Source organism: Chlamydotis macqueenii, chromosome 9 (assembly GCF_036417535.1).
Source record: "Chlamydotis macqueenii isolate bChlMac1 chromosome 9, bChlMac1.mat, whole genome shotgun sequence".
In the NCBI taxonomy this organism is placed as follows: domain Eukaryota; kingdom Metazoa; phylum Chordata; class Aves; order Otidiformes; family Otididae; genus Chlamydotis; species Chlamydotis macqueenii.
In genome coordinates this window covers 9,857,458-9,876,488 of record NC_141564.1, presented here as the reverse complement: position 1 = coordinate 9,876,488, position 19,031 = coordinate 9,857,458, and the positions used below count along the sequence as shown (strand labels likewise).

Sequence of the window (19,031 nt, the reverse complement as noted above, 5' to 3'; positions counted from 1 at the left end):
TTGCCGGTCTTGCGGCGCCACCCAGCGGCTGCGGGCGGGGCAGTCACGGCCCCGCCAGCGCCCCCCGTCCCCGCGCAGCCCCGCGGAACGAGGGGGCCCCCCGAGCACCGGCAGCTGCCCGCAGGGGAGGCTCGGCCGGGTCCTCGAGGGAGGAGAGCTCCAGGTCGCTGCTGTCACCTGCCAGCTGGAGAGGAGCACACAGAGGGTGACGGGGAGCTGCAGGGCCAGACCCACACCCCCCGTCTGCACCCTGTGCCCCCCGGTGACAGACCAACAGGGATTTCTTCTCCATCAGGCCGATGCAAAAATTAGAGCAAAGAGGGACAAATGCGGTTGCATCACACAGGAGACCCCTTCTCTACCTCCATGGCTTGCAAGTTGTCTCAAATCTCATGCCTTTTTTTTTATTTCCTCTCCCCACTTTGCTGGATAAAGGCCTAGAATTTCATCATCATTGCAATAAGGGGAAAAAAATTCTTCCCAGTATTTATGCCAGGCCTCCCTTGAATAAAATATATATTTTTTTTTCTGAAAAAGCAATTTAATTCTGACACCGCCACCACTTTAATTACATCAGCTCTCCCCCATAAATTGAGGTTATGTTTAAGTCTCATTTTAGTAATTTAATAATTTTGCCATTGCATCACTCCAATTATCTCTGGATTTGTTCCAGAGACCTTTTCTCAATTTGATTCCCTACAGCCTACTGTTTTGCTCCCAACTGCATGAATACTGATTTTTTTTTTTCCTCCCCCGAAGAGGGTGAAGGGACAAACATTAGGGGAAGGACAAATGTCTGCAACTGGATGAAGGGGCCAAGGGCCCGGTCTCTGCTGCTGTAGGTTTGAAGTCCCTGCGCACAGCCTACGCCCTGAGGCACCACTGGTGGGTATGAGCTGAGAAGAGGGTTTGAGGGGCCTTTTTTTTCCTGGAAATTATGTCAAGGAACAGCCCTGTGGCCATTTGCATGAGGTACCTGGAGTTTCTTGGCAGGCTGGCTCTTTTTTGGTGATGCTGAGCTCTGGTCTGGAAAGAGTTTCACCCTGCTGTGCGGCCTCTGTGCCGCTGCGTCCAGATGTCTCTCCAAGATCCTCGCCATGGTGGAGATGACAGTCCCTGTGCAGGAAAAGTTAAACAGGGAGTCCCAAGGCACGGTGATGGCTCAGCTCCGTGAGAAGGGAAGGGACTACCAGCCACCACAGGGCGAGTTGGTTTCTAAATAACTTAAACTCACTAGCTATGTCCGGACCCATCCTAATGGGGCTGTTTGAGGAAGAAAATGTTTTGTGCATAGAATAAATCACGGGGGCTTCCCTCCCCACGCGAGCACTGGGTGGGTAATGCTCTGTGTATGCAAGGAGGGAATGTCCATCCACACACCCAGCCTGGGCTGGCGGTCTGCAGTAGAGCACCAACAGCTCTTTTTTGGCCTGGGACACACCAAAACCACATGCAAGGAGTACCTGCTGCTGTCCACAGTTAATTAATGGGCAAGAGGTGCCTCCCACTGCCCCCCAGCTCTCCGAGGGCCTCAGGAGCATCCTCACCTTGTCCCTGACACACGGTTCACATTGGGTTTTACAGCGTAGAGCTGACAGTTAAAACAAGCTTTTCCCCTTGTGTCTGACAGCCCCTGGGGGTCCTACAGGGTTCCCTGCATCTTCCAGACAGTCTGGAATCCCTCAGTGCAAAGAAACAGTTGCAGAATTTATTGCACCCCAGGAAAATACCCTGCAGGTGTTTAGCCACTGCAGATGGTTAAAGCCACCAGTGCCCTGTTGCCTGGCCGGATATGGGGGATGGCAGGGTAGGACCTGTCCCACTTCAGCCCCAGGAAGAAGGTGACACAATAGCACTGATGGTGCTCACCAGGACCGTCCCCACCACCTCGCTGACCCACAGTGGTTGCTACAAGAACAGGCAGTACCTGAACCGGCCATTTCTTCCAGGGAGTCCAGGTCTGACCCATTGGAGTCGGTCTCATCCCCCAGCACCACTGCCGAGACCGCCAGCTCTTGCTGAGGGCTGAGCTTCACAGAGCACAGGGCATGTTTCTTCCCTCCCAGCATCGCTTCTGGGCTGGTGCAGAGAGAGATGGGTCAGGCGTGGGGTTGCTCCGGCGTCCCCTTCCCCACTCCTGACACAGATGCAGGGAAGCCCTGCAATGCTCTGGGCTGTGATCCAGCCCTGAGCAGGGTGGCCCATCGAGAAGCCCCGCACTCCCCATGGATATGGACAGATCCATCACGCCCATGGACTGGAAACACCTTGCCGCTAACATGTCCAACAAATACTCACACCCGTGCCTTGCCTGTGCTTGGTATTGCTTTGCTTGAATTTAAAACCTAGGTCTGACTTTCTCTTGCTCCTGGAGCAAAGAAGTAACACCCTTTTCCTCACCGGCTCTCGGCCACGGATGAGCTCTTCTTCCTCTCTGCAGAAACCTCACACCCTCTCCGCATTATTTCTTCTCTGCATGGTCTGCACAGTTTCTCCAAGCTTTTATTTTACATCTTTACTTTTGCTCCAAAACCCCAAGAGAACTCCTTTATCCTCTCAAAGAAGTTTTGGAAGGGGAAAAAGGAGCTGAATATCAGTGGGAAACACCCTGTGTTTCTCTCCAGCACCACATGGTGGGGTAGAAGCCCTCAGGTCTGAATTTGCAGAGTTAGAGTCCACCCATACAGACAGGGAGACCCTAGGAAACTCCTTTTCCAAAAAAGCAAACAAAACAAAAAAAAAAACCCAACCAAAAACAAACAAAAAACCCAAAACAAACAAACAAAACCACAAAAAACCCCGGTGTGCCACATCACCCACCACTCAGCAGTTTCCAAAGGCAGTTTGGGCAGCACCGACAGCACACTTGGAGCTGGTTCATGGCTGAGGGTGCCAGACTTTGCCCGCCTGCTTGGAGACCAAAAGAAGGTGATGGGACTCACCTCCACCGTGGGACAGATGCTCGGAGGGGGCTGCTGGCTTTGGAGGTTCGCAGGGCGCCCCAGGGAGTCCCTGGGGGCCTGTGAGTGGAGTGAGCTCTACTCCGAGGAGCTGCTCCTGCAGCTGGTATTGCCACGGGCTGTGACCCACGAAGTGGCCTGGGGCTCTTCAGGCTTTGAGCTGGAAGGCAACATTGAGAGCAAGGAGAACCATCATCCACCTCCTGGTAGTCCTGGGAGCTGCCCTTGGGGGAGCCATGCAGACCACCTCGCCAGGAGTTATATAGAAAGTGGGGGAAAGAGGGATTTGCAAGCACCACCAAACCTGTATTTTGCTCTGCTAGGGCTTTCAGGGTCAGCTGATTTATTTTTTTTCCCAATGTCCTTTCCTGCCCTTTCTCCATCTTGTTGTCCCACTGGGACAACAAGATAAGGACAGCATCCCGTGGCCACCAGTCCCCATGGTTCGTATCTAGACAGGACAGGAGGACATCTCACCTGGGAGGATGGAGAGCTGTCGAGGAAAAGCACTGCTGGTCTTCTGGCATCGCCTGCATTTCCTCATCACTGCTTGGACCAACTTGTCCCTCAGGCTAAGGAGACCAGGAAATTTCTCAGCTTTCTGTCGTTGCTGAAGCCTGACCAGAGCCTGGAGGCTTTTGTAGGTCCGAGTAGAGATCCCCTTCGCAACCTAAAGCGGAAGGTGGCTGAGGAGCCTGGTGTTGCCCTCCCATGGCACTGGGTAGTGAAACAAGCCCTCGGCAGCACTGCCCGCACCTCAAGAGCGTCCCACAAGCTCCAAGCCCTGTCCCACCCCCAAGGAAGCTCTCACCACCCTGACACCCGTCGTTTCCCCAGCACAACATATCCCATGCAAACAGCCCACAGTGAGGCTTCACTTGCAAATCCCTCACCTGTTTTGGCAAATGGCTGCTGAAGGTAAATCTCAGCTATTTTAGGGAATTTCTGGGCTACAGGCTAAGTACAGCATTTTCTTTCAGGAGACATTTACAACTTTGAGCAGGTTTTGCGACCACGAATGTCCTGGGCTTGTAGAGACGCAAAGTGATGAGAAGCGAAGGGGGGGGGGGGTTTACGCCTGTGGGCCTGGCTTTGGGCACCTCTCCTGCTTGTGGAACCACCTCAGTGTTCCCAAATAGGAGAGGAATCGGGGGACATCCCAGGGCTCTGGCCCATGGGAAATGAACCCACGCACCTTCAGGAAACAATCACACCAGAAGCCGGTTCAGTTGCGGCTTTCTCGACCCGAAGCAGAGACACCACCTTGCTCCGAAACGCGGGCTGGTAGAACATCATGGGTTGCCAGCAGCCATGCCTGCTGCCTGCCTGCTCGCTGCCCGTGCACCAGCTTGGCAAGGTGCTAGGTGGTAGTGTTGCATTGCCGGCAGCTCCGGAAGACTTGTCGGAGGTACTGTTTAATATGCTTGGCATGAAAAGGGCTTGGACAGTGAAAGTCCCCTTGAAATCCCTGTGACAGGGGCTGCTGTGCCCTCAGACACCCTCCTCTCCTAGAAGAGAGGGAGCCCTGGCTAATTTAGCATATGAAAGGCTGCTTGGGAGAGAGATTTGCTGGGGAGATAGGAATAACCAACCTCAGGGATGGGAGCACAGCAGTTTATTCCCTGTGACCCTGCCTCCACCTTCCCATTTGCCTCTCAGGGTGCAATCGCTCCAGATGGGTTTTTTTTTTTTTACTGCCTGTTAATATTTCAGCTGTTCTTCCCTGCCAAAAAAAAAAACCAACCTTTGTGTCCCCACACTGGCTCAGGGCTGGCAGCGCAAATGCTGGCACTGAAAGACTCCAGACTCACCCTCTTGACTCCCATGCTCTCCAGCTTTTCCTCCAGCACTTCCTCCAGGATGGGGCGAAACTGCTTCAGGAGGTTTGGGTTTCTCCGCAGGGCTTCCAGCAGCCTCTGCTTCCCACCCTGGGCAGCCTCCTCCCTGTCTGGAGTAAAGGTGGGTGCTGGTACCAGCACAGCGACACACGGTCTGCGCCCTGGGGAGCCGGCTGATGGGTCCCTCCTCCTCTTCAGGGACATGGGTCTCACCAGTCCCAGAGCAAGCAACTGGTTACTCTCAGGAGACCACATCCCTCCACAAAGGGGCAACTTCCTCCTCTGATTGGATTAAGTCCTGCTCACAGCTTTTCCAAAATCCCACCCCCAGCCCAGCAGCTGCCTGGGACAGCTTTCCTGGGTGACAGGCTGGCAGCAGGGCTGGTCATGATGCTGTTGTACTCTGCATAGGCAAGATGGGACCAGCAAGCCCATCCCCTCTGTCCCCAGCACACCACTTCATCACCACCAGCTTTGCCCAGCACCCCCTCATCCTCACCGTACAATACCCCAACCAAAATTCCAGTTTCATCCTGGTTCTTTCAGGATAGGGATGGTCCCAACTCTGGTACTCACCTGCTGACTCATCAGCCACCACTTTGGTCACCTCCTGGGTCACTGCAGGGAAGAAAGGAGCCTGTGAGGGTCAAGGAGGAGCCAAGGCTCCAGTGCAGAAGCAAGCGCTGATCACCACTTGGTTTTCCTATACAGAAAGGATAGGCACACCTGTCCTTTTGGGGACCCAAGGCTGGCCCAGGCCTGGCACCAGCCCTTGGAAGACATCCCTGAGGGAGGCATGGGGGTGCTCGCCCGCCAAGGCCTGGAGGATGTCAGTGGGCAAACAGCCCTCTGCTACCCTTCAGGGCTGGTGTCAACAATTAATAGCCATCCCTGGTTTATGGCCTTTTTTGTTTCCTGAGTAGCAGCACCTGGCCCAGTCTGCAGCTGAGCTGCAGGCATTAGGGAACTGAGAAGTCCCTGTTTTCTTTCCCTGGTGCCTGATTATAGAAAAAAAAAAAAAGACAGTAAAGAAAAAAAAAAAACACCGCTGCCTCAGCTCCTTATTTTTATGCAAATAACCACCGGCATCATTTTGGAGGTCATCCATTTGCTGCAAGCCCTTGATTGAGATCTCATTCCTTTGGGGTACAGCTACAATGCCAAACCCACCCAAGAGACAAGTCAGCATTGTGCCAGCGACCAGAGCTGTGGTCTAGGCTGCTGCAGCAGATAGTCACGGGACTGGGAGGTGTCCCCTCCACGGCTTTGTGTGAGAGGACATACAGCCAGCTCCCTGGAGAGGACAACATGGCACGCTTTTGTAGAGGGAGGCAGAGGAGACGTTGTGGTCTGAAGGGCTGTTAGCTATGAAAAATTTATCTAGATACAAATTGAGTCACTTTAAAAATGCAATCATTACCTTCAGGTTTGCTTGCAGAGAGCAGCTTGATCTGTAAAGACATAGACTGGGCATTATTCAAAGATCATTTCTTTGTCTATAATTTTGGGTAATTTTTCCTCTCTCTGCAGAGTGTTATTATTAAATGCATTCAAAAAGGAGTAGAAAATAGCAAGAGCCTAAAGTGGGCACACACATTACCCAAGAGCTATTTCCCTTAAGCAGACCACACTTGGAGGGGTCAGCTTGGGGCTCTCCTCTCCATAAAGATCATCACTAGCACATCAGATGCCATCCTCTTATACCCCACGTGCCAGTCATGGATCTGATAAGAAGTAAAAGATGCTCCAGATTGTAATGCAAAGTGTTGCCCTGGTCATCTATGCCCCGATGGACACGGTTCATGCCGATGATATTCACATAATGCTCCATGTTTAACGAGTACAAAGAGTCGGATGTAGCAAAGCATTACAGAACGGCCTTGAAACTAGGCTTAGTCTTAACTCAGCAAATATTTGAAGGCTGCTCAGAGTCAAACATCTGCTTAAACCCTCTTGACAAACCAAGGCCATCATTTTTTTTTTTAAAATTTCACTTGCCTTCTTCTCCTGGGACTTCATGACCTTGGGCTGCTCCCCGAGATGGGTGCTGAGGACATCCATCTGCCGATGGACATGGTCCACAACTGCCCGCCGGTCCTGGGATGGGATGGCACTGAGTGTCCTGCTCTCTTTCTTCAATTGAGAGGGGCAAAAAAGGAACAAGAAGGCTTGAACATGGTAAAAATAGTTTTGCAGCCACCCCTTCCCTTCACCAGGAAGGGCAGCTCTCTGGATTTTTATTCATTAGTGAGATGTCCTCTGAAGGGCAGATCTGGCCTTGCAGAAGACCTACAGCCAGCTCCAAAGCCTGCTGGTGGCAAGCTCATGTCTTATTAGCCACAATAGGACACAGCTTTGGCTGCTGCATTCCCTTTGTGCTTTCCCCTTGATAACGTAATAACCATACTCTGTTGCCCTGGGCTTTGAAGCCCAGCCAAGGATCACTTAAAGAGTGTAGCCCTGCAATTTTCACCTACCACTTGCTGGGCTGATCTGCAGAGAGCACATCCCCAGTTCTTCCTAACACCTCTGGGCTTTCAGCTATAAAGGAAACAAGGCCTTTTCTGAGCAAGGTCCCTGGGAGCTGCCAAGGACATCTGGCACCTACCTGGACCTCCTGCACCCAGTTCTCCCTCCGCAGGTCCTTCAGCACCTGCTTCTGCTCTGCCCTCTGCCAAATTAAACACAGAGGCATTTCCCTCCTTGGGTTGCAGGCTTCTTGTGGGCATGAGCACCAGTCATGTCCATGCTCAGAGAAATTCAGCTTCCCTTTCTGCCTTGAAGGACCGTTGACAATGTAATGGCAATGCCATTCCCAACTAACTCCGTGCTCAGAAGTACCATGCACAGCAAAGCCTTCAGATGTTTTTAGACATTGAGAAGGCAGCTGATGCACAGGTAAACAAATTTCTTTTGTTTATTTAAGTGCTTTTCCATATGGTAAGCTTCTGCAGTGCTCCAGTGAAGACAGGCTTCCATGCAGTAAGTAGGGATGACCTGGGACTGTGACATGCCCTCTGCACCCTCCAGGTCCCACTGCTGGGCTTGGACTGTCAGTGCCCTACAGCAGCAGCAGGGGCTCATTGCTACCCAAACCTGAGCCAAGACCAGATATCCACAAAGCAGGTGCACACAGAGGTGCATGGATGGAGGTCAATCTCCATCCAAATGGACCTCCTGGGATGCACAGCAGGGGTAAGGACACAGGTACCCCATTGCTCACCTGTGCTGCCATCTTCTCCTGCTCACCCCGCAGCTCTGTCCAGCTTGGCACCTGCCACCGTGCCTCCTCGGTGTCATCATCCCGCAGGGTCCCCAGGTTGGACTCCGTCACCTCCTTGGCCTGAAGCTCCTGCAGTTTCTGGAGTGGGGAGGGGAAGGAGCTGTGTGTCCCACAGGAGGCTCCACTTTCCTCCTAGGGAGTCCAAACTTGGCCAGCCACTGCTTCTAACCCGAAAATGCTCGTGTGCCTCAGAAGCAAAGAAATGAGGACTCTGGGCTGTGAACCTGTGATGCCACCTGGACCAGGTGAAGCAGCAGGTTGGACATCCCCTCGCCTGCCTTGAGGAGCATGCGAGGTGCTTGCTCACCCCCTCTATGGCACTGCTTCTGCTGGCCACATCCTTGAATGCTGCAAGGAAGAGCTGCCTCAGGCCATCTATCTCTTCATGTAGCTTCCTCCTCTCCTCTTCTTGCCACCTTTCCAAATCTCTCCTGCCCTCCTCTTCTCGCTGGCGAGCTCTCTCCGTTTCCTAGAGAGAGTGGAAACATTGGGGCAGGAGAAGTCTTGGCTGCAGACGAGAAGCACCAAGGGCTGGGGCTTCTGCCCGCTCTCATTACACCCATTGATGCTCAGAGCCTGCCTGCACGCCGTGGGGAGGCCGAGGCAGCACAGCCTCCTAGGCGGGCACGCTTACACAGTCCTTATCTCCACATGACATTTACCATGGGAATTTCGGGGGGGGTACGTTTTCCAAAGAAATAAACACGAGCCTCATCATAAAATATTTTTTAGCATCTTTTTCACCCGTGCTTTAAAAACACCCTGCGTTTCATCACTTCTCCTCCCCCTACTTTTTCAAACAGGCAGCGGTGCCCTGGCCCCATACCTGCTCCCTGCGCAGCTTCTCCGCTTGCCTCTCCGCTTCCAGCTGCTGCTGCGTCTCCCGCAGTTTTGCCTTCAGCTCCTCCACCTCACCCTCCATTTGCTCCACCTGCTTCATCTTCTGCCTCTCTGCAAAGGTCACGGAAACAGAGGTATTGTCAGCAAGCGTGTGACCTGACAGCTCCTACTGGGATTTTGATTTGCGAACCCTACTAAAGTACCAAGCAAAACAGCTGCAGGGTTTCAGGGTGGAGAAGCAGGTAGTGAGTTGTGGGAAAATCCATGAAAATCCAGGTGTGGTTAGGTGGCTTCTGATTATTTTTATTATTTTTTTTTTTTGTAAACTTGGAGAGATGAGTGGCTCGTGGAGCAGCACAGTTTTGCGTTGCTCTTGCTGTCCCAAGTAGCCGAAGTGCCCTGCTCAGACGTTTCAGGCTGCACCGGAGAAGGCGCCTCTGGAGCAAAGCTCAGCCTGTTGCATTGCACCAGCCCCGGGCTGAGGTTTCAACCCACCAGCAACAGCAGCTTGTTTATCTGCCGAGTTCAAGTGCTGGGTCCAGGTGAAGCTGTAACCAGGCTTCGTGGCTCTCGCACAGCACGTTCCACCCACAGCTTTCAAAGCTTTTTGCAAAGGAGCATCCATTCCTTGCCAAAAAAGGGGCATGGGGAAGGTCAAGCCCTCTCCCACTCCAGCAAAACACTCTCCCAAACTCCCCAGCATAGCTTCGTCCCCATGGTCCCATGGAATCTTTGGGTGGAAAAGATCCTTAGGGAAACTGAGGCACAGAGATGAACTTTAAATGCTCATGCAGCCTCACATTTGGCCGCATGTCCTACCTGTGCCTGAGGGAAAGGCAGCAGGCAGAAAGCATTCAGTAAACATTCATAGAAGAAATAAGTCACAGGAAGTTGTCTTTAACCACTTGTGGTTGCTCTTTGGTTTCCAGCACCCACATCCAACTGGGGAAAAAACCTGCCTGGGAAAGTAAAGGGAGAAATTGTCCCAGGGCTCACCTGCCTTGGTGGCCTCTGCATGCCGGCGCTGCACGTGGGCTTGCAGGAAGGCATCGTTCATGAAGGCTTTATTGCAGAGGTGGCACTGGAGAGGGCGGAAAAAAAAAAAAAAAAAAAAAATCAGCAGAGGGAGGGAGTCTGTAGAGAGGGACAGTCCCCATGTCCCCTGCCTGGCAGGCAAAGCTTTGCTGCTTTAATGCAAAAGGGGAGACCCCAAGAGACATGGTTGTCATGTTGGAGGTGCATAAATGGAGGGTATGAGGAGCTGCTTCTGTCTGAAGCCAAGGAAAAAATGCTTTAGGGGTCAGGAGGAGGCAGAAGCCAAGATGGTGCAGGGATACTGCTTGGGGAAGGGCAGGGGGGGGAACTGCTGCTTTCCCCAACAGCAGTGCAATAAAGTGGCCAAGCAGCAGCAAAGTCCTGGTTATAACAGGGTCCTGCTCCAGCTCTGGAGGAAGGGAGAGCCACGCTAGTGGAGCTGTACGGACCTAAATCACCTGGTTTGGGTGGCTTTTACTCTCCAGGAATAAGTGAGTGGGTTAATGTGGTGATGGAGAAGCAGCAGACAAAAGGCACAGCCAGCAGGCTTCCTGCTGAAAGGGTGGGAAAAGCTTGGCAGGGAACAAAAAGCAAGATCACCACCAAATCCAGGAGCACGCAGAAATCTTTCTCTGGTCTGGAGGTTGTTTAGAGTCTCCCTGGCATGAGGTGTCCCCCAGGACGTAGGGATTTTGCGAGATCTCCTCAGCCAGCCCTCTACAGACCACCTCTCCCACACTCTGTGCAGCTCTGACTACCTGTAGCTAGCACAAAAAAAAGGGAGCTTCCCTAGCAAGGACTTCACAGTCTCCAGGGAGGTGATGAACCAGCACCAGGGATAGTAGGACTGACCAGGACCTTCTCTAGGAATGTGCTTTACACCCCTCGCACCTTTCTGTCACGCACCTTGCGGTAGGCGTTGGGGCCAGCTTGCAGGAGAAGCTGCTGTGTGGCCATCAGCTTTTTCCACCTCCTGCTCTCCTCCTTTGCCCCCCGGAGCTGCGCTGCCTGCTCCATTACTTGCTGCTGGGCACGGGCCAGCTGGGCCTGGGCATCTTGCAGATGCTGGGCGTGCAGGGCCAGGCTGGTCCCCAGGCACTCCTGGCAGTGCAGCAGGTACTCGATGCTCAGCTGGGCCATCCTGAGCACCTTCAGCAGGACAGGGTCTGCCGGCTGCCCGCAGTGGGGGCACCGCTCCCCGTCCAGGTTACAGAAGGTGACACTAGCAATGTGCTCCTGCAGCGTGGCCAGATCCACCTCCCGGGCCACCCGCTCCACATCAATGGCGCCGAAGCGACGCCAGTCGACGCCAACCCGACGGGGCTGGAAGTGGAAGGGGGGAACATCCGCTGGGATGGTGAGTCCTGGAGATGCCCCTGGCATTGCTGCAGCCTGGCGCAGTGGGTGGTAGACGTCTGCAGGAAAGGGCTGGAAGGCAAAAGGATGTGTTAGGGCTCACTCCACGGCCATTCCCCAGCTCCCCTGGAGCCCCTGCCAGCCTGCACACGCTGCCAGCATCGGGGAGTGGGTCAGAGCTCATCCTCTGCAGCAGCAAACCAAAAACCTTCCTTTCCTTCCCCGTCCAGAGCTGCTATCTACTGCTGTGCCAAACTCTGCAAAAAATATTCTACCATCTGCTTTAGTTAAAGGAGACTTGTACAACTACCACATTGCAATGCGTTACAATAACCCGTTCCGAACGAACCGGTCAATCCCTCCCGAGCGTGCCTGGTTCAGGGATGCAGACCTAGCCCGTGTTCAAACAACAGACGGCAAACGCTCGGCACGCTTTAATATCACAACACTGCTGCCTTCTGCGGTGCCCTGCTCTGATCCAAATCCAGATCATTTCCCAAAGTGGTGTTTGCTTGTTTTCCTAGCTGTGCCTTAAACAATAAACAAACAATTGTATTTAAAATATACAGTTTTAAATCTGTGAAACTGACCTATGTTGATCTTAGTTCCTAGCTAGGGATTTGCTGCTGGTCCACGGGAAAATTTCCCCTCTGCAACACTCACATGCCACTTCTAAGATACTTCATTTAAAAAAAAAAAAAAAAACAAAAAAACCAAAAAAAAAACAAACAACAAAAAAAACCAAACCCAAAACCAAAAAAAAAAAAACCCCAAAAAAACCCAAAACCAAAAAAAACCCAAATACTCCCCCCCCCCAGAACAACAAAAAACCCCACAACAACAACAAAAACCCACCTGTTTGCTGAAAGGCCACTTACCATGTTTCTGGATGCGGATGGGGCTCCTGCAGAGGCTGATGGCCCTGGGACAGAGCGGGGTTGGCGTGTTGCTGGGTGTGCTGTGTACAGCAGCAACGGGCTCCCAGCCAGCCCATCGCCCCGCGCACGCCTGTGCCTCCCGCACAGCCCGTGGCCACCGCCGGGCTCACCGGGCGAGGACACCCAGCCTCAGGAAACCCAGGGAGACGCTGAATAGCCACGTGTATGGCACAGGAGAGCCGAGCTTTCTTAGGCTCTCCCCTGCTAACTCAGAGGAAGAGTAGTGGGCAGTGGTTATCACTGCCTGTTTGCAGCAGAAAGAGTGCCAAAATCAGCTTTTTTTTTTCCCCCCTAATTTCAGGCCCCAGAATGTTGTTTGCAAATGGGAGGCTCCAAGGCTCAGTCCCACTAGGCACACAGGGTGATGGGGGCATGGGGAGGGAGAGGGCAAGGAGCTGCCAGGCAGAGCCAGCCCTCCACGCAGGGCTTCCCAACCCAGAGCCTAGCAGAGACACTTTGCATGGTGCCAGCACACGTGCTGGGATAAAATAATCCTGTTCTTATCTTCTTCTGATGCTGGAGCAATCGCAGGGTTTCCCAGGAATTATCTAGGTTGCACAGGGTGAAGCCAGTCAACTCTGATACTGCAGCCCCTGATGTCTGGAGCCCATGAGTGCTTTCCATCCCCTGGGACTGTTTTTCCATCCCTGCCCCAGGGTCTCTGCTACCTGCACTGCAGAGGTTGCTTCATCTTGCAAGGCCAGCTTGCTCTCAGTTCAGCATTCAGACCCATCAAAAACTCTGCAAAGCCCCCTCTCACTCTCAGGGACAAAGGATCTCCTCCCTCCCTGCTAATACTGGCCCTGCAGAGGGCCCTTTACATCTCTGCCCTGCTCAATCAGCTCACCAGCACTAATTACCTTCTTGCCTGCAGTCCCATCTCCCAGAGGCCTCTCCCTGCTACATTTAAAGAGGAGAGGGTCAATGACTGCTCTGAACCCACCTGTATCAACCTGTGTGGATCTTCTAAGCACATTTTAGCTCTACATGAGTTTCACCTGACCCCCTCTTCTTTCTCACCCTCTTCTCTCTTATTCCACTGCCTCAATACAGCAGGAGACTGACAAGCCCCAATTTGGGGCTGCAGGTAACCTGGGAAGAGGTCTCACGCAAGGCACGAGAGCCTCCGGGAACGGCTGTGGACCAGTGTGACACTGTAGTTAACCATAGCATCCCTCCAGGGTTTGCCCCTTTTTTATCTTTTTTGGTGTCTGCCTAAAAAAAATACCAGATCAGCAACCCTTTCCAGGCTTGTAGGGCCAGCAAGGATCGTCACTGTAGTTACGGCTGGGACGTGTAACGCTAGCAGCACTGCAGTGGCAAACAACCCACTTCATTGCATCAGGCAAAGCAAAGTGTATGCATATATATACATGCATACCTATATATACACACACGCGTACACACAGGCGTACGTACAGCTCTGACTCACTGCTGCATGCTGTGTAGATGGCTGGGTAATGGTGCATGGTCCCTGCAGGTGAGGTTTCGCTGCAGGAATTAACCACCTCTAATCAAAAATCCCCTAATGACCTACCCCACACCCCTGGGGGCAGGCTGTGTTGCGTAACCTGGTTAATATTAACAGGGTCTTCACGCACCAGAGCCAGCCGTGTTTCACCCAGCCCTCAGTGCCTGCATGGCTGCAATCGCCCCGTCGCCTGCCTCAGCCTTGCTTGTGGGAGCTTGGAGCCTGCTGGGTTTTTCCCTCTGTTTTTCACAAAATGCTATACATAAGGTCTCAGACAGTGCAACCATGGCTTCAGAGGGGTTGGTACACCACACTGGGCTAGTTGGGAACCCAGCTCTGAAGACTGACTTCTCTTCAACAGTGTGTTTGCTGTCCCAGCTCACAGTTGCTGGGTCAGGCTGCTGCATGGTCCTTTTCTCTGCAATCCCCATCCTTTGGCAGGGAAATCTGTTTGTTCCCTTCTCCGCTGGCACCCTGGGATCCTCTTCACCGTCCTGAACACCTCAAGGCTTCTCCACTCCCAGCAAAGTCTAAGGGTGCCCCGGGTGCCAGCATCCCTCTGCTCCCCTGCCGCTCTGGGAACCTGCAAACACCAGGAGACGCCTTACCACGAAGCAGAGAGGTGTCAGGAGACCCAGACTCCCCTCCTGACTGCTCAAGCAGCTTCCCTGCCTCCTCTGGACCCTTCTCCAAAATAGCCATCACCTCCCTCCCTTTCTCAGCTTCTCCTCTTGCCAAAATGCAATCTCCTGGGACTCATGCCAAGCAGCAGCAGCTCACTCAGGTGGCCACAGGAGAAAGCCCCCATGCCGGACCTTGGCTGGGGTCAGCTGTGTGTGCGAAAAGTCCTGACGGTAAATTATTGTTTAAGCATGAGAGAGAAGCGAGACGAGATCAGACCTCATCTGCAGAGGAGCCGCTACGTAACACAGCAGAGCCTTGGAAATGTTTCTCGCCTGAGCTCATCAGCAGAGTGAGCTCCAGTGGGCCAAGTCTCTGCCCGTCCCCCAGCCTCGTCCCTCCCTTCCACGGACACGGCCGTTGCCCGGAGAGGGAGGCCTGGAGAGTCAAGCCATGGGGCAGAGAAAGGCAAATACTCACTTGTTGCCGGAGACAGAAAGATACACCGGAGAGGGGGGATGAGGACGGGAGCAGAGCAATGAACGTGGGTGGCAAGAGGCCGCTAGGGATTGCCGGAGGCTGTCCAAAGCCATGTGGGAAACTGGGAAAACTTTCCGGGCTGTAACTCTACACTCCTCCCCTGCAACCTCTCAGCACAGGAAAGTCAAAGTTGTGGAGGAAAAGCAGCTCCCAACGCCACGGGCAGGCAAAACCCGCTGTGACGGAGCGAGGAGCAAAGCTCAACCAGTGCAGACTGCAGTGGGGCAGGAAACTCACAGCCCTGGGCTCAGCCGTGAGAGCTTCACCCTGGGAAAGGGAACGGCAAAATATTCCCCCACGCCACGTTCCTGCTCCAAGCGGCAGCGCTCGGCTTGGCACCGCCTGCCCCTGTACTGGTGCAGCTCGACTGACTTTGGTGTTACTGGGGAGGGGAACACGGGGCTGGAAGGAGCCTCCAGCCCCATGTCTGAACACAGCATGAAGCCCGCGCGCGCGCAAACCCGTGGGAAGAGGGCTTTCTTCTCCCAGTTAATCCTGCTGCGGTTCTTAGCTGCAGAAACCGGGCTGCGCGTTGCAGCACGCTCATTAGCTGCTGTGTTGACAGAAGATAGCATTGTGCAGATGGCAAACATTCGATGACGGGCCACCGATCCGCCCCCGCCTTTCTGCTCCCAAGTTAAAAACAGCTGTTCAGACAGACTTAGAAGAGATTTGCAATCTGGGTTTCTTTTCAGGGAATTGGGTGGATTGGCATTACCCTGGGGAAAAAAAAAATGTAAATGCAAGGGGATGCACTGCTCTTCAACAGAAAAAAAAGTCACTGGCAGCCCTGTTGGGGTTAAATATGGATTTTTGCACAGCTGGACAAGGGTGACCAGAGCTGCTGCATCTCATTTCCAGGGTAGTTGAACTCCATTTGTTTCAAAGGGATTTGGGAGCCCTGGAGGGCCACTCGTATCCTTTCTTGGCACCTCAGCATCTCCTTTCCAGGGGAAGATGTGACTCTTTGTAGCCAGAATTGACGTTGGAGGATGGAGCAGTGCAGCCCCTTCCTGGAAGGAGCCAAAGTAAAAGTGGAGGAGCACAAACATTTGAAAAATGGGACTCATTTTCCCAGGGGGATGCAGGGGAAAGCAAGCTCAGAGGAGTGGTGGTTTATTAATCATTTTATTTTCACTTGCAGTGATAAGGTCCCTCTCAAAAACGTAGGGTGTAAAGTTTGTGTGAGAAAAACACAGATTAATGAAAAGACAGTGGTTTGGGCTTCTCTTCCTTAGCAATTACTCTCCTCTGTCCTCTGCTATACATTTACATTACACTTGCCTCAGAGGCTTCAGCCCAGTTCAAAGCCTGTGGCCTCTGCAACTTTTCTGACACGGGTAGCTGCCAATAACGGCAAGAGGTGCAGAGGTGAAATTCCTCCCAGGAGGCCCTGTATCTCTTTATGAACTTTTCACTTGGAAAAGCTCACTAGTAAGGCCTGTAAGTCCATTTGATTCAGGAAGGTTTCGTTCATGAGCACCACGAACCAAAACATGAAACAGAACTGAAGCAAAGGTGCCCTCAGTGTCACTGGGGGCTACGTCTGATGGATACCCACCACCATTCTGGACACGTTCCTTAGCATCCCAAGGGAGCGGGAATGGTGGTTATGAAAAGGTCTGTCCTTCTCTTGTGAAGCCAGCTACTGACAGCAGTGGTGACTGTGTTTTGGCCTCAGGACAGGGAGGGCTGGATGATCACCCCCCCTCCTCCTTACACTGTGTCACGCAGTGTCCTCGGAGTGTGTGAGATCCCTCAGCTTAGCATTTTGGATCAGGTCCTTGTACGTGGTGGGGCAGTAGGCTTTATACAGTTTTTCAGCCAACGTGTTGCTGCCTGCAACCACAGTTTTCCGGTTGTGGTTCATGAAGTTCCACAAGTGCAGCGCATAGGAGTGGTTGAAATTGGGGCTTTTGTCCCACACCTCGTAGTACCGGCCCCAGGCTGGGTATGGAATGGGGTAGAAACGCTGGGGATTGAGGAAGGAGATGTTCTGGCAGCTATGGTCCTCGGTGCCTTTGAAATCTGTGAGATTGCAGATGGCTTTGAGCATCCTTGTCATTAAAAAGGGCCCCTGGTTCCCCCAGATGTTCCCATTGTACTTGAGAACAAAGTTCTCCATGCAGTCCCAAATAAATTTGTGGTGGGCAGGAAAGCCAAAGATCCCGTTGCTGGAGAACTTTGACTTCTGCGCTGCTAGGAAGCTTTCCTCAGGGATGGGCCTGATGGAGATGACATCTGTGTCCATGTAGATGCCTCCATACTTCCAAATGAGTGCCAGTCTGCTGGCATCGGAGCTGACGTGGATCCAGTTCTTCTCCTGCTCTGGGATTACCTGCGGCATTGAAAAGGTGAGATAGTGATGCTGCCAGCAAAGAATGGACTACATCCATCCATTGGGATGCAAATTGTACCATAAAACTGCGCCTGCAAATGTCACTGACCGCCTTTTCTCCTCCAGCTATTGGATTTTATTGGAATAAGATAAGGAGGCAGTGCAGAGCAATGCTTTGTTAACAGAAATGAATGCAACAACATTGCATGGGTGTTTTGATGGAACATACAATGTTAAATCAATGATACCATGAATCACTGCCTGCTATTTCAGTGGGACACAATCCACTTAACACACTCCCTGATCACTCCCAGCTCTCTGAAACAGGCTGGAGGAGTTTTATTGCCACTGTTGGTATCTGGAGTCATTTTTTCTCGGGAGAAGAAAGAGTTTGGAGGAAATACACCTGGCCTGCACAGAGACAGAGCCAAACAAATTTGACAAAAGGTACTTGCAGGCAATTTGCCAGGAATTTATTTCCAGGGAGGCACTCACAAGATCCCACCTCAGTTTTGCGTATTGCTATTACAAAAACTGAGGTCTCTCCTGCCTCTTATCTACTGCGGGATCTGTCGGTGTGTGGCAGCATTAACAAGCACTCAGATGACTCGGGCAGTACGTTTTGTTCAACCAGCTTCTGTTGAGAAAGATTATTAAGCAATGTTTTATCAAAACACGTATGCAATCTATTTTTACCAATGTTTCATTTGCCAAAATATCTGATTCTCCAGACAGAGGAGAAAATGCTGATAATGTGTTCGATAAACAGATAGATGAATACACTGCAAAACATGGCAAAAATGAATCTATTCTGAACCAGAAAAAAAAAATTTACTAATTTCACATAGCAAGTCCTGCATTCCTCCATTTATTTTAAGCCTACTTCAGACCCTTTTTTCCCCTCTATTTATAACTCTTTTCCCATTTCCCACTTATTATAACGCTCACCTGGTTGTACCACTGGAGCAGAGGAGTCTCCTGGAAGACAGTTTCCATCTGGAGAGGAAAAATGAAGACATTCTTCATAGAAGACAAAAGCGAGAAGGCCACATAGCTGGAGTTCAAGTCCAATGCCGTGTCGTTCGTAAGTCCCTTCATGAAAAGGATGATGGGCCGGTCCTGGTAAATCCTGGCAGCAGACTCCACGGAGCAGGACACCAGTGGAGGTGGCTCCAGGCGCTCTGTCGTCTCCAGAAAGATGATGCTTTTGCCGAGGTTCAAGACTTGCTCAGGTGTCAGGAAGTTCTTGGACATAGGCATATAGGAGAAGCAGCAGCCAGACAGCAGGGAGATCTCGTACAAAATGCCAGATACAAAGAAGAAGCAGAGGCATATCTGGATTTTCTTCAACATTCTTGCTTTCCCTGGACATTTAGGGTCATACCTTGGACATGGATGCTAAGGAGAGACAAGAAAAAGCAAAAATATACACTAGTGTTATTACTTTGCAGGACTGGGAAACGGTAGGATGTGGCTTTGGACAGTGTAGCATGAAGGCAGTTTGGTGAAGCTCATGCCTTTCCCCCAGGGCAAGGCTGGTGAGATGTCTCACGGTGCAGAGGGCTCTGCCCCGGGAGGTGAAGTGCTGGGGTCCCACCTCCTCATCCCCAGCCAGCAATGGGGGACCAGGAGAGGTCTTGTAGAAGGGACGTATGGCTATCGCTCATGGCACAGCTATGCAGTCATTGGGGTGGCAGAGAGGGAAGGACTGAGAGAGAGTGGGGAGAGCAAGATGAGAAGGATTACCTCGCCCCATGTCAAAAGCAAGGACCCCCCAAGCCCATCCCTGGGGCAGGCTGCTGTAGGAAACT

The 19,031-nt window shown here is 52.3% G+C and overlaps 2 protein-coding genes across 2 annotated transcripts; both read right to left on the bottom strand.

Moving 5' to 3' along the window:
* Window positions 1-43: 43 nt before the first annotated feature.
* Window positions 44-14,910, bottom strand: DZIP1L (DAZ interacting zinc finger protein 1 like). Its single transcript, XM_086754850.1, has 15 exons — window positions 14,823-14,910; window positions 10,863-11,384; window positions 9,918-10,002; window positions 8,908-9,032; window positions 8,389-8,550; window positions 8,027-8,159; window positions 6,797-6,942; window positions 6,219-6,249; window positions 5,371-5,416; window positions 4,772-4,904; window positions 3,438-3,630; window positions 2,943-3,120; window positions 1,928-2,079; window positions 977-1,116; window positions 44-184 (listed from the first exon to the last, which is right to left on the bottom strand). The coding sequence occupies exons 2-15, from the start codon at window positions 11,337-11,339 to the stop codon at window positions 44-46; spliced, it is 2,142 nt and encodes a 713-aa protein (XP_086610976.1). The 5' UTR covers window positions 11,340-11,384; window positions 14,823-14,910.
* Window positions 14,911-16,606: 1,696 nt separating this feature from the next.
* Window positions 16,607-18,588, bottom strand: A4GNT (alpha-1,4-N-acetylglucosaminyltransferase). The gene is made up of 2 exons (XM_010127259.2): window positions 18,169-18,588; window positions 16,607-17,220 (listed from the first exon to the last, which is right to left on the bottom strand). Exons 1-2 carry the CDS (start codon window positions 18,571-18,573, stop codon window positions 16,609-16,611), a joined length of 1,017 nt encoding a protein of 338 aa, XP_010125561.2. The 5' UTR covers window positions 18,574-18,588; the 3' UTR covers window positions 16,607-16,608.
* Between the last annotated feature and the right edge of the window lie 443 nt (window positions 18,589-19,031).

Excerpts from the sequence above, each read along its gene's own strand:
- DZIP1L (XM_086754850.1), bottom strand. The coding sequence starts at position 11,339 with ATGCCAGGGGCATCTCCAGGACTCACCATCCCAGCGGATGTTCCCCCC. Across the intron at positions 3,631-4,771 it reads AGAGCATGGGAGTCAAGAGG|GTTGCGAAGGGGATCTCTAC; the intron begins GTGAGTCTGGAG and ends CTTCCGCTTTAG. Across the intron at positions 3,121-3,437 it reads ACAGCTCTCCATCCTCCCAG|CTCAAAGCCTGAAGAGCCCC; the intron begins GTGAGATGTCCT and ends GTTGCCTTCCAG.
- A4GNT (XM_010127259.2), bottom strand. The coding sequence starts at position 18,573 with ATGTTGAAGAAAATCCAGATATGCCTCTGCTTCTTCTTTGTATCTGGC. Across the intron at positions 17,221-18,168 it reads TGCTCCAGTGGTACAACCAG|GTAATCCCAGAGCAGGAGAA; the intron begins GTGAGCGTTATA and ends TCAATGCCGCAG.